The sequence below is a fragment of the Tarenaya hassleriana genome, unplaced genomic scaffold, assembly GCF_000463585.1.
Source record: "Tarenaya hassleriana unplaced genomic scaffold, ASM46358v1 Cleome162, whole genome shotgun sequence".
NCBI classification, from domain to species: Eukaryota; Viridiplantae; Streptophyta; class Magnoliopsida; order Brassicales; family Cleomaceae; genus Tarenaya; species Tarenaya hassleriana.
Genome location: NW_010965040.1, coordinates 40,164 through 51,821, shown reverse-complemented (window position 1 = coordinate 51,821; position 11,658 = coordinate 40,164). Strand labels below are relative to the sequence as shown.

The following is an 11,658-nucleotide window of genomic DNA, read 5'->3' as shown; positions in this document are numbered from 1 at the left end:
ATATCATATGTTGAACAAGGGCATGGTTTGAGCCACCCTTCAAGTTCAACTGCTTTCTCGTCTTGGCAAATCGACTATTAAAATAGATGCAACTTCATCTATAGCGTGGCCACGCGTTTTCATAGTCCGACTTCCACGAGAGGGACCAGCGATATCTCTCTTATTAAGGAGGTGACAAGTCCCATATTGCATGTCTACTATCTCCATATGATTCGTGAACGTATCTGATCAATGCCGTTATAATCATCCGGTTAAAGACGACGTTTGACGCAGTCAAGACACGTCACTCCTCATATCAGATACTCTAGACATCTCAGGTATGAGGATCCATAAACGAACCGCTGTATGAGATTCAAGTCATGACTATGTCCATGTGACAATCTCATGCGGGTCATCCAGTCACTCGTTCACAACGAGTACCCATGATTGTGATCTACATCCAACGCGTTGATCACACCTCATGCTAGTTTTCATTCAACATTGTTCCCACAATGATGACTGACTAGGGAGTTTAGAATCATTCTCTAATGATTCAAGGATGCCGAAATACAACAAACATGCTAATCGTATAACGGATAAATAATGCATTCATAAATCAATGAATCAATACAAAGTCAAATGTCATATCATGGATCATCCTAGAGCATTACAACCATCAACGCAATCTCGCAATCATCGTGCAATCATTCACAAACGCTCGTTTCTACAATTACGCGCTAAACGTTAATCCGAACCCTTCCGAATTAATGTTAGTGTCATGCCAGCTACCCCTGTCACATGCATTTATATAGTTTATTTACTATACATGCATTTCCGCTTGCGTAGTCTTTTATATTTATTTTTATATTTTCTTTGAGTATCTCCATTCATACTACCGTATTGTACATCCGGTACGACCTACCTGGTCCCGGTTCGCCCGAAAAAACCAGTTTGGTTCATTCCGTGGTTTTTAACTTTATCTGTTACTCATTTTGGGTCCACACTACGTGGGGTCCGATCTGGTCCGTATTTCCGGTATATTTTATATTTTTCACTTTTTCACAATTTGAGCTGGGGTAATATTAGGTCCGTCTTATCAAGTTTTTCAATTTTCCACATGGTGAGATTCCGTTACTCTTTTTTTTTCAGACCGATCGGTCTAGGGACTAGATCGATCGGTCCAGTGGTTTGGAACGGACGTTCCGTCTCGTCCAGGCCGGACGGTCTGGTAGTGCAGAACGGACGTTCCGGACTGTCCAGAACGGACGTTCCGGACTGTCCAGAACGGACGGTCTGGACTTCATCTTCAACCTCTGGACTTCGCCTTTTCTCCTGCAGACCTAGAACGAACGGTCTGACCTCAGACCGGACGTTCTGGTCCTCGGATCTCATAAAAAACACTCAAACATGCACGATTCACTATGGGTAATTCATCAAAACTCATATAATTTCATGGAGAACACGAATCAAACATCAACTTTGCACGAAATCACTCAAAACCCAAAACCCCATGTCAACAGACTTCCGAATTAAACTCGAATTCACTCACCTCGGGTTAACCTCGTGCGTTGGGTGATGGATGGAAAGTTCGGTGATGATCTTCTTGCTCTGTAGAGACCGAATTGAGGCGTTAATCTCTCGAATTTAGGATGGAAAATTTCGGATTTTGCAGAGAGAGGTGAAGGTAGAGAGGAGATGAAGAACTGAAGCGCGAGAGTGGTTAAAACGGCATGGTTTCGACAGAAATCGGACCCAAGGGTCAAAAGTTTGGTTTTCTGGCCGAGGTTAGTGCGCAGGGGTCGTTTTCAGGTCGGTCCGGACGAAAGCCGCGACTTTGGTCGCTGTCGAAAGTCCGGTCCGTCCATTCCGAGACTGTCTGGAATGGACGTTCCGCTCCTGTGTGGTCCGTCCGTTCTGGCTTTCCGGAACGGACGGTCCGGGGGTTTTTTTTTTTGAAAAACTGGGTTGTTACACTTTCGATGGAGAATCTGATAACGTCTTTCTCCACCGTTAAACTCTGGCGCTGTCCACGGAGGTCGCCGTCGGCAGTTAACGTCAACGGTTTTGGAGTAATTGATAATGGTTTTTGAGTGAGCGAAAATGAATGGACATATCGCCACTTTATCATATATTCATAATAATACCAATTTAATTCTCTTAAATTAATAATTTTACCATTCAACTATTGAACGGAAACATATTTGTATAACGTACAATTCAATGAGAAAAGCAAGACGCAAGGGACGTTTTTCTTTTTAATTTTTAACCCCACTAAATATTGACTACGCAAGTTTCGTGTATGTATATAATAAATATGATCTTTTTATTACTCCACTACATTTCATAGTTTAATAGCATGCTTATTACTCCACTGTGCGTTTGAGTTGGCGTTATTATTTCTTGAATTAATAATCGAGTAGTGGAGAATCGTTACACGCGGACGAGAGTTAATAAGATGATGTATCATGGTTATGTGGGTTGGTATAGGTGTGAAATAAATGGAATTATTTTGTTTTGTTATTTTAATACCATAAAATTTGACATTTAATTATATTCGTAATTTTTGAAAACGTGGCTTTTTAGCCACTTAGCATCAAATCATATCTCCTACGGTTTTGGAATATAAAACCAAATAATATATCAACACCATCATTAACTACCGTTACAAAAATAAAAATGGGATAAATAAAAAACGACATTACTAAAAAAACGACAATTTGTTTATATATATACATTTTATATCTATTCATACAACTTTTGAACTTGGATTTTAATATATTTTTATAGAAGTTTTTGAAAAAACTCTATTAAAAAACACATTAGAATTGGTTTATTTTGGATAATATGTATCAAATAATATATTAAAAAAATAGTGGGTTATTCATAAACTTTTATATTATATGCATAACCTAATTTTCTATAAAATCTAATTTTGTGTGTAATAATTAATGGTAGACCAATCAATTTATATATAACTAATATAATTAATAAAGATTTTATAATAAATTTAGTTAACCAATGAAAAACTTGCTATATAGATGATGAGGTGGATGTTTAGGTGGCTTCACCACATACTTTTAAACTCCTTTATTAATATATATAGATTTGAATTTTGGAATAAATGAATTTCATTGTCTGCTTACACGATCAATTATGGTATTTTGTGATAACATTAGTGTTGTTTACATGTCGGCCAATCCGATATAGCACCAACGAATAAAGCACATCGAGATTGATATTCATTTCGTTCGTGAGAAGGTTGCATTTAGCTTTTTGGTGTTCTTCATATCCCATCATCTTCACAATATGTCAACATCTTCACTAAAGATTTACCCACGTCTCTGTTTCTGGAATTTCGCTTCAGTCTGAGCGTTCATCTTCTTTCGCTCCAACTGCGAGGTGTGATAGCAAATATTATAGAAAAATTTGTTAAGATTTCCTTTTATATATTCCTTAACCTAGTAGTTTTCACGTGTATATATCTATTGCATCATTAATATAACAAAATCTTAAGAGAAATTATACCAAGTTACATGGTGATCTCAACTATTCATGTGCACTCTAAAGATATAAAACACAAATTCTTTGAAAATATTGTTTTCTTATTTTACAGAGAAAAATAACTGAAAATTTCTGAACTTGTAATTTGGTGTAATATTAATTCATGAACTTTTAGATGTGCCTATTTATTCTCGAATTTGTATTTTTTAATACAGTAATTCTTAAACTTGCTTAAGAGTTCTATAATCGTTCATACCACTAATTGATCAAAGCAAAATTTAGAAATTATTATATTAAAAAAAATACAAGTTTAGGAATTAATGTGTTAAAAATGCAAGTTCAATAATTACTGTGTTAAAAAATATAAGTTCAGAAATAAATAAACGTATCCATTTACAAGTTTAGAAATTAATATTATACCAAATTATAAATTCAGAAATTTTCAGATATTTTTTCCTATTTTATAATAAAAAAGTTTGAATTCTTTGTCAAACATCCTCCTACAATCTTGTTCACATATAAAAACCTTTTTTAGTCATGAAAATATAGACAAAGGAACATAAAAAAAAACTTTTCTAGTCATGAAAATATAGACAAGGGATTCAACGAATATGTAAATTTATACATGATGATGCGTTTATGTTTGTATAATAAAGCCCAGCTTTGCTTAAGGTCCATGCATAAGCCTGAGACGGGCCTATCTATATTCGCGGGGAGCATAGCGTCATTTCAGGTCAAGGCCCCATTCCAGTCAAAACGGTGTCGCTGCATCTTTCTAGATTCTTCTTCTCCACGACCACGAGCATTTTTTTTTCCAAACTCTTAAGAGGAAAAAGAATCACGCGCTCTGCTTCGATATCGAAATCGAAATCGTGCGCTTCGGTGATTGATTTTGCCTTCGTTTCCGACTCTGTCTTCGGCTTGGATTCTGTTTCGAAAACCCTACCAGATCTGTAGTTGTTCGGTTTCAGGCCATTTTCACCCGGGGAATTTTGCTTCTGAAAAGAGGTTCGTTGTTGTCGCTGCTGCGTCGATGTGATCGTTTGTTCAAAGTTGATTTGTAGTTTTGGAAACATTTGGTGGTGATAGCGTATTTGTGTAGGAGTAGATTGAATCTTGATCTTAGTTTGTGTCTCTATTTTCAAGTTGGCTGATTTGTTGATGCGTTGTCTTGTTTGCGGGTATTGTCAGTTGTTCTGGTTTTAAAGGGGAGTAGTGGGGTTCGTTTTTGTTTCAGTTGGCTGAATTTATACTCTCATTCAATTTCTCGAACTGCATGTGGTGCTGATTCTTACGATGCGTGAAAGCATCAAACAAATTGCGATAATGTTTACTTGGAGACTTTGTTAGGCTGCTGTTTGCTCGCTATCAGCTTCTGCAATATCATTTTTATCTCGTAAGATGTGGCTTTGCCAATAGAAGAAAAAAAAGTATGCTTGTTTGTTTTGTAGATCATCCCTATCTAGTGTCTGGTATCCTATCAGATTTATTTGGGGCAAATATGACTGATTCTGAACTTTTGTTTTTCAATTTGTAGGATTCAGATACTGTGGAATTGCCATAATGGCTGATCAAGCGGTCAATCAAGGAACGTGTAGTAGCAATGCTTCGGAGGACAACCCTGATTCAACCCTTGAGCTTAACATCAAGACTCTAGACTCTCAGACTTATACTTTCAAAGCGAACAAGAATGTGAGGGACAATCTTCATTTTATTCTTATAGAATTCTTGTCATAGTAGTCTTATATTGTCGAATGTGCCTTCAAAATACCTTTTATGAGTTTATTGCGCTTATATGTGATATTGTTTTGGTTTACCCGCTTCAGATGCTAGTTTCATTGTTCAAGGAAAAAATAGCGAATGAGGTAGGTGTGCCAGTTGGTCAGCAACGACTCATTTTCCGAGGAAGGGTGTTGAAAGATGATCATCCACTTTCTGAATATCGTATCCTTCTAATTGTTATTTTTTTTCATTTTGGGATGGTAGTTTTTTTGTTGCATTCTAGTGGATGGTTGTGTTACTCCATGTGCCCTGTGCAGCGAGGTTAGGTTCTATAAAAAATGGGAATAATTGAGCTTATCTATTCGTTACAGTGTTCCCTTAAAGATTCTTATAGTTCTGAAAAATTTGCTCCATTTGGTAAATATTGGGTGTCGTACCCCTAATGTGCTCTTGTATAGTCCTCGCTATTGCTCCTTTACTTCCATATTGCAAATCACTTTACAATTTTTAGATTTGGAAAACGGGCATACATTGCATTTGGTGGTGAGGCAGTTGACAGAAACTCAACCCTCATTTGGTGCTAGTTCTGGGGAAACAACTACATATGATGGTAATCAGGGTACTGATGGCCCCATATTTTGCTATGACTTATTGAAGGTGCTTTTAGCACAAAAGATTTTGTGTGTCCAGAAAATGAGTGACATCCTTTTGTTTAATTGGACAGGAAATGATACTAATGGTGGGGCACCCCGAAATCGTGTTGGACAAATTTCGCACAGTGTTGTTCTCGGGACCTTTAACGTTGGAGATCAGGGTGGACCAGTTGTTCCAGATATCAGTCAGGTACCTTTAGGCTTGTTTGGATGTTAGGTGTTTCCTGTTGGGTATTTTTCTTGCCCAGTTATTTGTTTTTAGGGTCTTGAACGATGAGAGAAACAGACTGCAAGAAATTACATGACTGACTGTGTTTGCTTTTGTATTGAGTAGGTCATTGGAGCTGTTCTAAATTCTCTTGGAATCGGCAACCAGCCTACAAATACTAGTAATGGGACACAGTCCTCTCTTTTTGTTAGTACTTTTTCCTCAACCTCTCTCTTCATATAATTAGTGTCTGCTGATCCTTTGCTTGCCATTTTGAGCTATCCCCTTACATTATGGTAATCTTTTTTATTTTTTAGCAAAGTTGCTCTTTGGAGCCTCAGTTTAAATTGGTGCTTCCTAAATAAAATGTTAGCAGCCGATTCTTACTTGTGTTTAGGTTTTGTTGGTAATGTCATTTGCTATGGTTTGTATCTTGACACTTATTGGAGGAGTACAATTCTTTTTTTTCCCCAGTCAAATGTGTATGGTCAGGCTCCTCCGACAAGTGTGTCCCAACCTGTTGGCAGCAATGTTCTTCAGAGCCAGGATGGGAATAGTTCACAGTCTGGGCAATCATTTTCTGGACACCCGTTTCAATCATCACCACAGGTTGTTCATATACCTGTAACAGCAGCAACAGCAATTCCTATTCCTTCAATTCATGCGGTAATTAATAGTTATTTCATTTTTTGTTTTTTTAAGACCACCTTTGGTTATATTGAAGTCTTAATTTGTATTGTTTCAGCCTATTCCCGATTCCCTGGAAACTCTTTTGGAGTTCATCAATCGAATGGTGCAGGCCTTATCACAAAATGGTAATGGTGTACGAAATAGAATCTAATGATAGATGGGAAATGAATTATCGAGTTGATTGGTTATAAACCTCGCAGGCTATCAGCCAGATACTTCTGCAGCTAACTCTGGTGATCAGCCAAGGACAGAACTACCTAGAAACAGACGAGGTCCATCTACACCTGAAGCACTGTCTGTAGTCCTGAGGAATGCCCAACATTTACTCAACGATCAAGCTATTGCAGCTTTATCTGTAAGGACTTCCTCAGTCTATATTTTATTTCTAAAGAACTGGCTTTCAGAGTCCGAACTGTGTTAGTAGATTGTGATGGATTATGTTTGGATTTCATTCTTCCCGAAGAAGCTTAATCTGTAGGATACATGTTTAGTACGCCTTGCCATCTGATCCTATGGTGTTTGTGATTTGCCCAACACTGTAGCATATTGCTGGACGTCTGGAGCGGGAGGGAGCCTCTTCAGATTCTGCACTTAGGGGACAAATTCAGACAGAGGCAACACAAGTAGGCCTTGCAATGCAACACTTAGGTGCCCTTCTGCTAGAGCTTGGTCGCACTATTCTGACATTGCGAATGGGAGAGTCTCCGGTGGGTTCTGAGGCCATTCTCTGTGTCAACGTTTTCTTTTTTTTTTGACATCCTTCTCACAATTGTGAATGATCTACAGGCGGAATCTTATCTGAATGCTGGGCCTGCTGTTTATATATCTCCGACAGGACCCAATCCGATAATGGTTCAGGTATCTTTCTTTGTTTCTATCTTTTTTTCTTTTGTCACTCTTCCTCACTATTCCTGAAATTCCCTTTCGTTTTTTTACAGCCCTTTCCTCTTCAAACCAACTCGCTTTTCAGTGGCACGACTGCCCAATCAACCCCTGTGACCGTGGGATCTCTTGGTATAGGAACTGCCCCAAGACACATCAACATTCATATTCATGCTGGTGGGTTGAGTTCTCTATTTTTAAGGCAGCTATATATTTTTTTCCACTGAGTTGACGCTCTCAGTTTCAGGCACATCGCTTTCGCCGATGGTGTCAGCAGTCGGAAACCGACAAAGCACTGGAGATGAAGGACAAGGGGCCCCTGAGAACAGTACCGGTTCAGCTGCCACAGGTTCTGTTCGGGTTCTCCCAGTGAGAAATGTTGTTGCAGCTGCTGTTCCTCCACGTCCTACCAGCGGCATTGCTGTTTCTACTGCACCACAAACCCGTTTAGCTAATTTGCAGGCACCTGATTCCAGTTCTATATCTTCTATTGTTTCAGAAATTAATTCACGGCTCAGAGATGCTGTAAACAATAGGCAAGCAAGAAACCCTGGTGCACCTGGTGGGTTTTCTCCTGATTATTCTTTGATGAGATCATAATATGAAATGTTTCTGAAGCTTTTCTTTCTGTGGCTAATAGGAACAGAATCTTCAGAAGTTCATGTGCCCGGCGACCTTGATGTTGTCAACAACTCTGCAGCTACTGGCACCGCAGAGGAACTTAGTGGCTCACCACCAGAGAGGAGCGAGTTGACTGTAAGTATTTTCGACACATTGACGAGGAGTCTTTGTATCTTATTTAGCAAACGTTCTGCCTATTGCTGACATATGAATTTGGCCAGCCTCAAAGCGAATGCAAGAAAGAAGGTGGCACTGAAGCTTTGGGGCGTCCAACGAGTTCTAAAGGAGAACCCATGAGCAATAATGCAGGTAATTCTGAGGATGTTAAATCCTCCAAGGACAAGGCTAATTCAGGACCACCTGCCTCATCAATTCCTCTTGGTTTGGGGCTTGGCAGTTTGGAACGCAAGGTAATAAATAAGTGGATTTTACAAGTCAGCTTTTGCGCCTTCCTCTGTTTTATGTTATCTTTTTGTTTTAGAAACGGAGCAAGCAGCCCAAACCATCGGTTAAGGACGAAGATACCAATCCTGGTAGCAGTGTCCAACAGCCTTTAAAATCTCTCTTTTCCGGCAGTTCTTCCTCGGAAGGTTCAGACAATCCTGTGGATGTTTCAACTGCATTGGACGGATTGCTAGGAGGGATATCACGCCAGACTGGTGTCGGTTCTCCAAATATCTTGAGAAACATGATGCAGCAGTTGACCTCGAACCCACAGATAATGAACACGGTCCAACAAATCGCCCGGCAGGTGGATGGCCGAGAGATTGAGAACATTATGTCTGGTGAAGCTCAAGGCCTCGATTTCTCTAGAATCGTTCAGCAGATGATGCCTCTAGTTTCCCGCGCTTTTAGCCAAGGTGGTCCGACTCAGCCTGCATCATCTCCACCACCACGTAGTGAGATGACCGGCCTTGCGGAAAATCCCAATGATGAACAAATGTTTCAGGTACACACGCTAAGAAACCACAATATTGTTACTAAAGCAGCCAATTTGGTTAATAACCGTATAACATGGTAATTGAACCGAATCTGACACAGACACACGGACTGAATGTTTATGATTTTCCTAAAACCGAAAGAATCGAGTCTGAACTGAACCGGAAAACCATGAATTGAGTATTTTTATTTATATAAACTGAACCTAACTCAGAATTGAATTGGATCTAACTGACCCGAAATCGATAAAGACAGAGTGGTTATAATGTTTCCAGAATGGTTATAATGTTTCCAAAAGCGAAATAATCGAACCAAATTCAGATAAGCCACTCCTAATTGTTACGTTTATTTTGCAGTCTCATTGACTTGGCTCCGGACTATATTATGGATTCACTGTACTATTTGCCTTTTGCCCACCAGGTAAATGTTGATCCCGTGGCGCAAGTGATCGAACAATCCAATTCACCAGGGGATGTTTTCCGTACAATTGTAGAAAGTGCGGTGCAGATTCCCGTTGGCGACAGTACCCACGAAGACATGATGAACGAGCTCTGTGGCGACGAAGGTCTTGCTCATGTAAGTATAAAAGACACTTGAACTCGCTCCTTAAATCTGGAAAAAAAAAACACCATTTTTTTCAATTTGCATAGGATGAAACTTCTAAAACATTTGCGATTGATATCTCAAATAGGAATCGAATCCACAGTCGAATCGAAATGTCATATTGGTCGGAAATTCCTCCAGTTATTGATGATTTTTTTTAATTGCAGGAATATGCGGAACTGCTTCGGCGTGATATTCAAAGCCGATTTCAAGGTGATTTAGGTCCGCAAGGAAACACTTAAAAAAGCTTCCTTTTCTCACCGGGCGAATCCAGTATACCTTTTTTTGGTGATAAGCTTCTGACAATATTGTGGGCTGTGTGCAAGAATTAGGGTTGGGGAATTCGATTATATTAAAATCCATGAAGTGAACGGGGAAGAAAAGTTCGAATTCGGGATTTTCTTTCTTTTAGATCGGAACACATGCTATATCTTGAACAAAGCTAAAGCTTTAGTTTTCATACATCAGCTAATTCCAAATCAACTCGAGTTCGGTTTTGGTGAAAATTTATATAGCTAGGGATGTTCGGTTTCGGTGAAAATTTATATAGCTAGAGGTGTTAAACGAGCTGGTTTATTTTGGCTCCGGCTAGAGGTGTTAAACGAGCTGGTTTATTTTGACACCAAAAAAAAGTAAATTTTTTTTTATAAATTTTATACCACGTTTAAAAAGTTCGAAATATCTTTTTTTTCATATTTTTTACGATTTTTATTGCAACTATTATGTAACTAGTATAGACTAAAAAAAAGTATTTATGATCGTATAACAAGTGAAGATTTAAAAAAAACAGTTATTTTTTAAATTTGAAAGATTCATTTTTTGCTACCTCATTTAGAATCAATTATAACTTTATTTAAAATTAATTATGATATCGCAATTATAATTCTTTTTTGAATGAATAAATTATACAGTTTTATTAAGGATAACATGATCTTTTCGAAGATAATTTAATATGTTATGTTTTTTGTGGTGTACCTGTGAAATTAGTGCGACCCAATTGAATCATTTGAGTAAAATGCCCTCAGCTCCGAGTTAAACTCGAATTTTACTTAATAAATTGTGAATCCATCTGCAACATTACACACATAACACGTGCACATACACTGTTAACATATAAAAACGGTTTTCAATTTTTAAGAGCAAAACTGAAAACTTAAACTTGATACTATATGCTAAGCTGTCTCGACATGAGATTCCTAAAGAAAACCTAATACTATATGCTAAACCTAGTATATACACTGTTACACATACACGTAAACTAATCAAAGAAAATTCGTCTAACTTCAACAAAAACTCACCAATCAATTTTTATCTACTCATAGCTTTGCAATACAAACTGAAAATGAGGAAAAATCCTAGATCTAGAAACAAATAAAATAAAATCCTTCAATTTCTTTAAAAGCTCAACAAGATCACAATTTTTCTTCTTTCCCGGAAGCCATTTTCACCTGGAAGAAAGAAGCCAAACATCTATTTGGGTTTCGGAACAATTAGGGACGACTGGTTGCACCGCCGCTACCCGCAAACGGAGCGGTTGCGATTTCCGGTGGTTGCAGGTTATTGAAAAACTGACTGGTTGAACCGCAACCATCCACAACCGCAGCTTCTATCTTGCGTTTTGGTAGTAGTTTCTGGCATTTTGACAAAAAAGCTAAAATATCTTCATTAAAAATTATATAAAACTCTAATATATATATTTATGATGATTTTGTTTAGTGTATGATTTGTTATTATTTTTTAGTATTATATTTTAATAAAAAATATATAATAGTATACTTTTTAGATTTAATAATGATTATTTTTAATAATTTTTATAATAAAATTATTTTTTTACTTAAAAATAAATTAAATTGATAATAT

General features: G+C 37.8%; 1 protein-coding gene across 10 annotated transcripts; it reads left to right on the top strand.

Annotated features, from left to right (window-relative positions):
• The first annotated feature begins 4,263 nt into the window (after positions 1 to 4,263).
• Positions 4,264 to 10,331, top strand: LOC104809699 (large proline-rich protein BAG6). 10 transcript variants are annotated; one of them, XM_010535751.1, is made up of 19 exons: positions 4,264 to 4,488; positions 5,018 to 5,172; positions 5,307 to 5,424; positions 5,714 to 5,821; positions 5,927 to 6,045; positions 6,190 to 6,270; positions 6,538 to 6,729; positions 6,809 to 6,878; positions 6,954 to 7,108; positions 7,296 to 7,460; positions 7,540 to 7,611; positions 7,692 to 7,812; positions 7,877 to 7,984; positions 8,135 to 8,197; positions 8,282 to 8,391; positions 8,478 to 8,666; positions 8,738 to 9,205; positions 9,616 to 9,771; positions 9,966 to 10,331. In XM_010535751.1, the coding sequence occupies exons 2-19, from the start codon at positions 5,044 to 5,046 to the stop codon at positions 10,038 to 10,040; spliced, it is 2,499 nt and encodes an 832-aa protein (XP_010534053.1). In that variant the 5' UTR covers positions 4,264 to 4,488; positions 5,018 to 5,043; the 3' UTR covers positions 10,041 to 10,331. The 10 variants fall into 10 exon arrangements, with proteins under 10 accessions (XP_010534053.1, XP_010534047.1, XP_010534054.1 ...); XM_010535752.1 differs by having other exon boundaries at positions 4,265 to 4,488; positions 7,913 to 7,984; positions 8,276 to 8,391; XM_010535750.2 differs by having other exon boundaries at positions 4,265 to 4,488; positions 8,276 to 8,391.
• Positions 10,332 to 11,658: the final 1,327 nt, after the last annotated feature.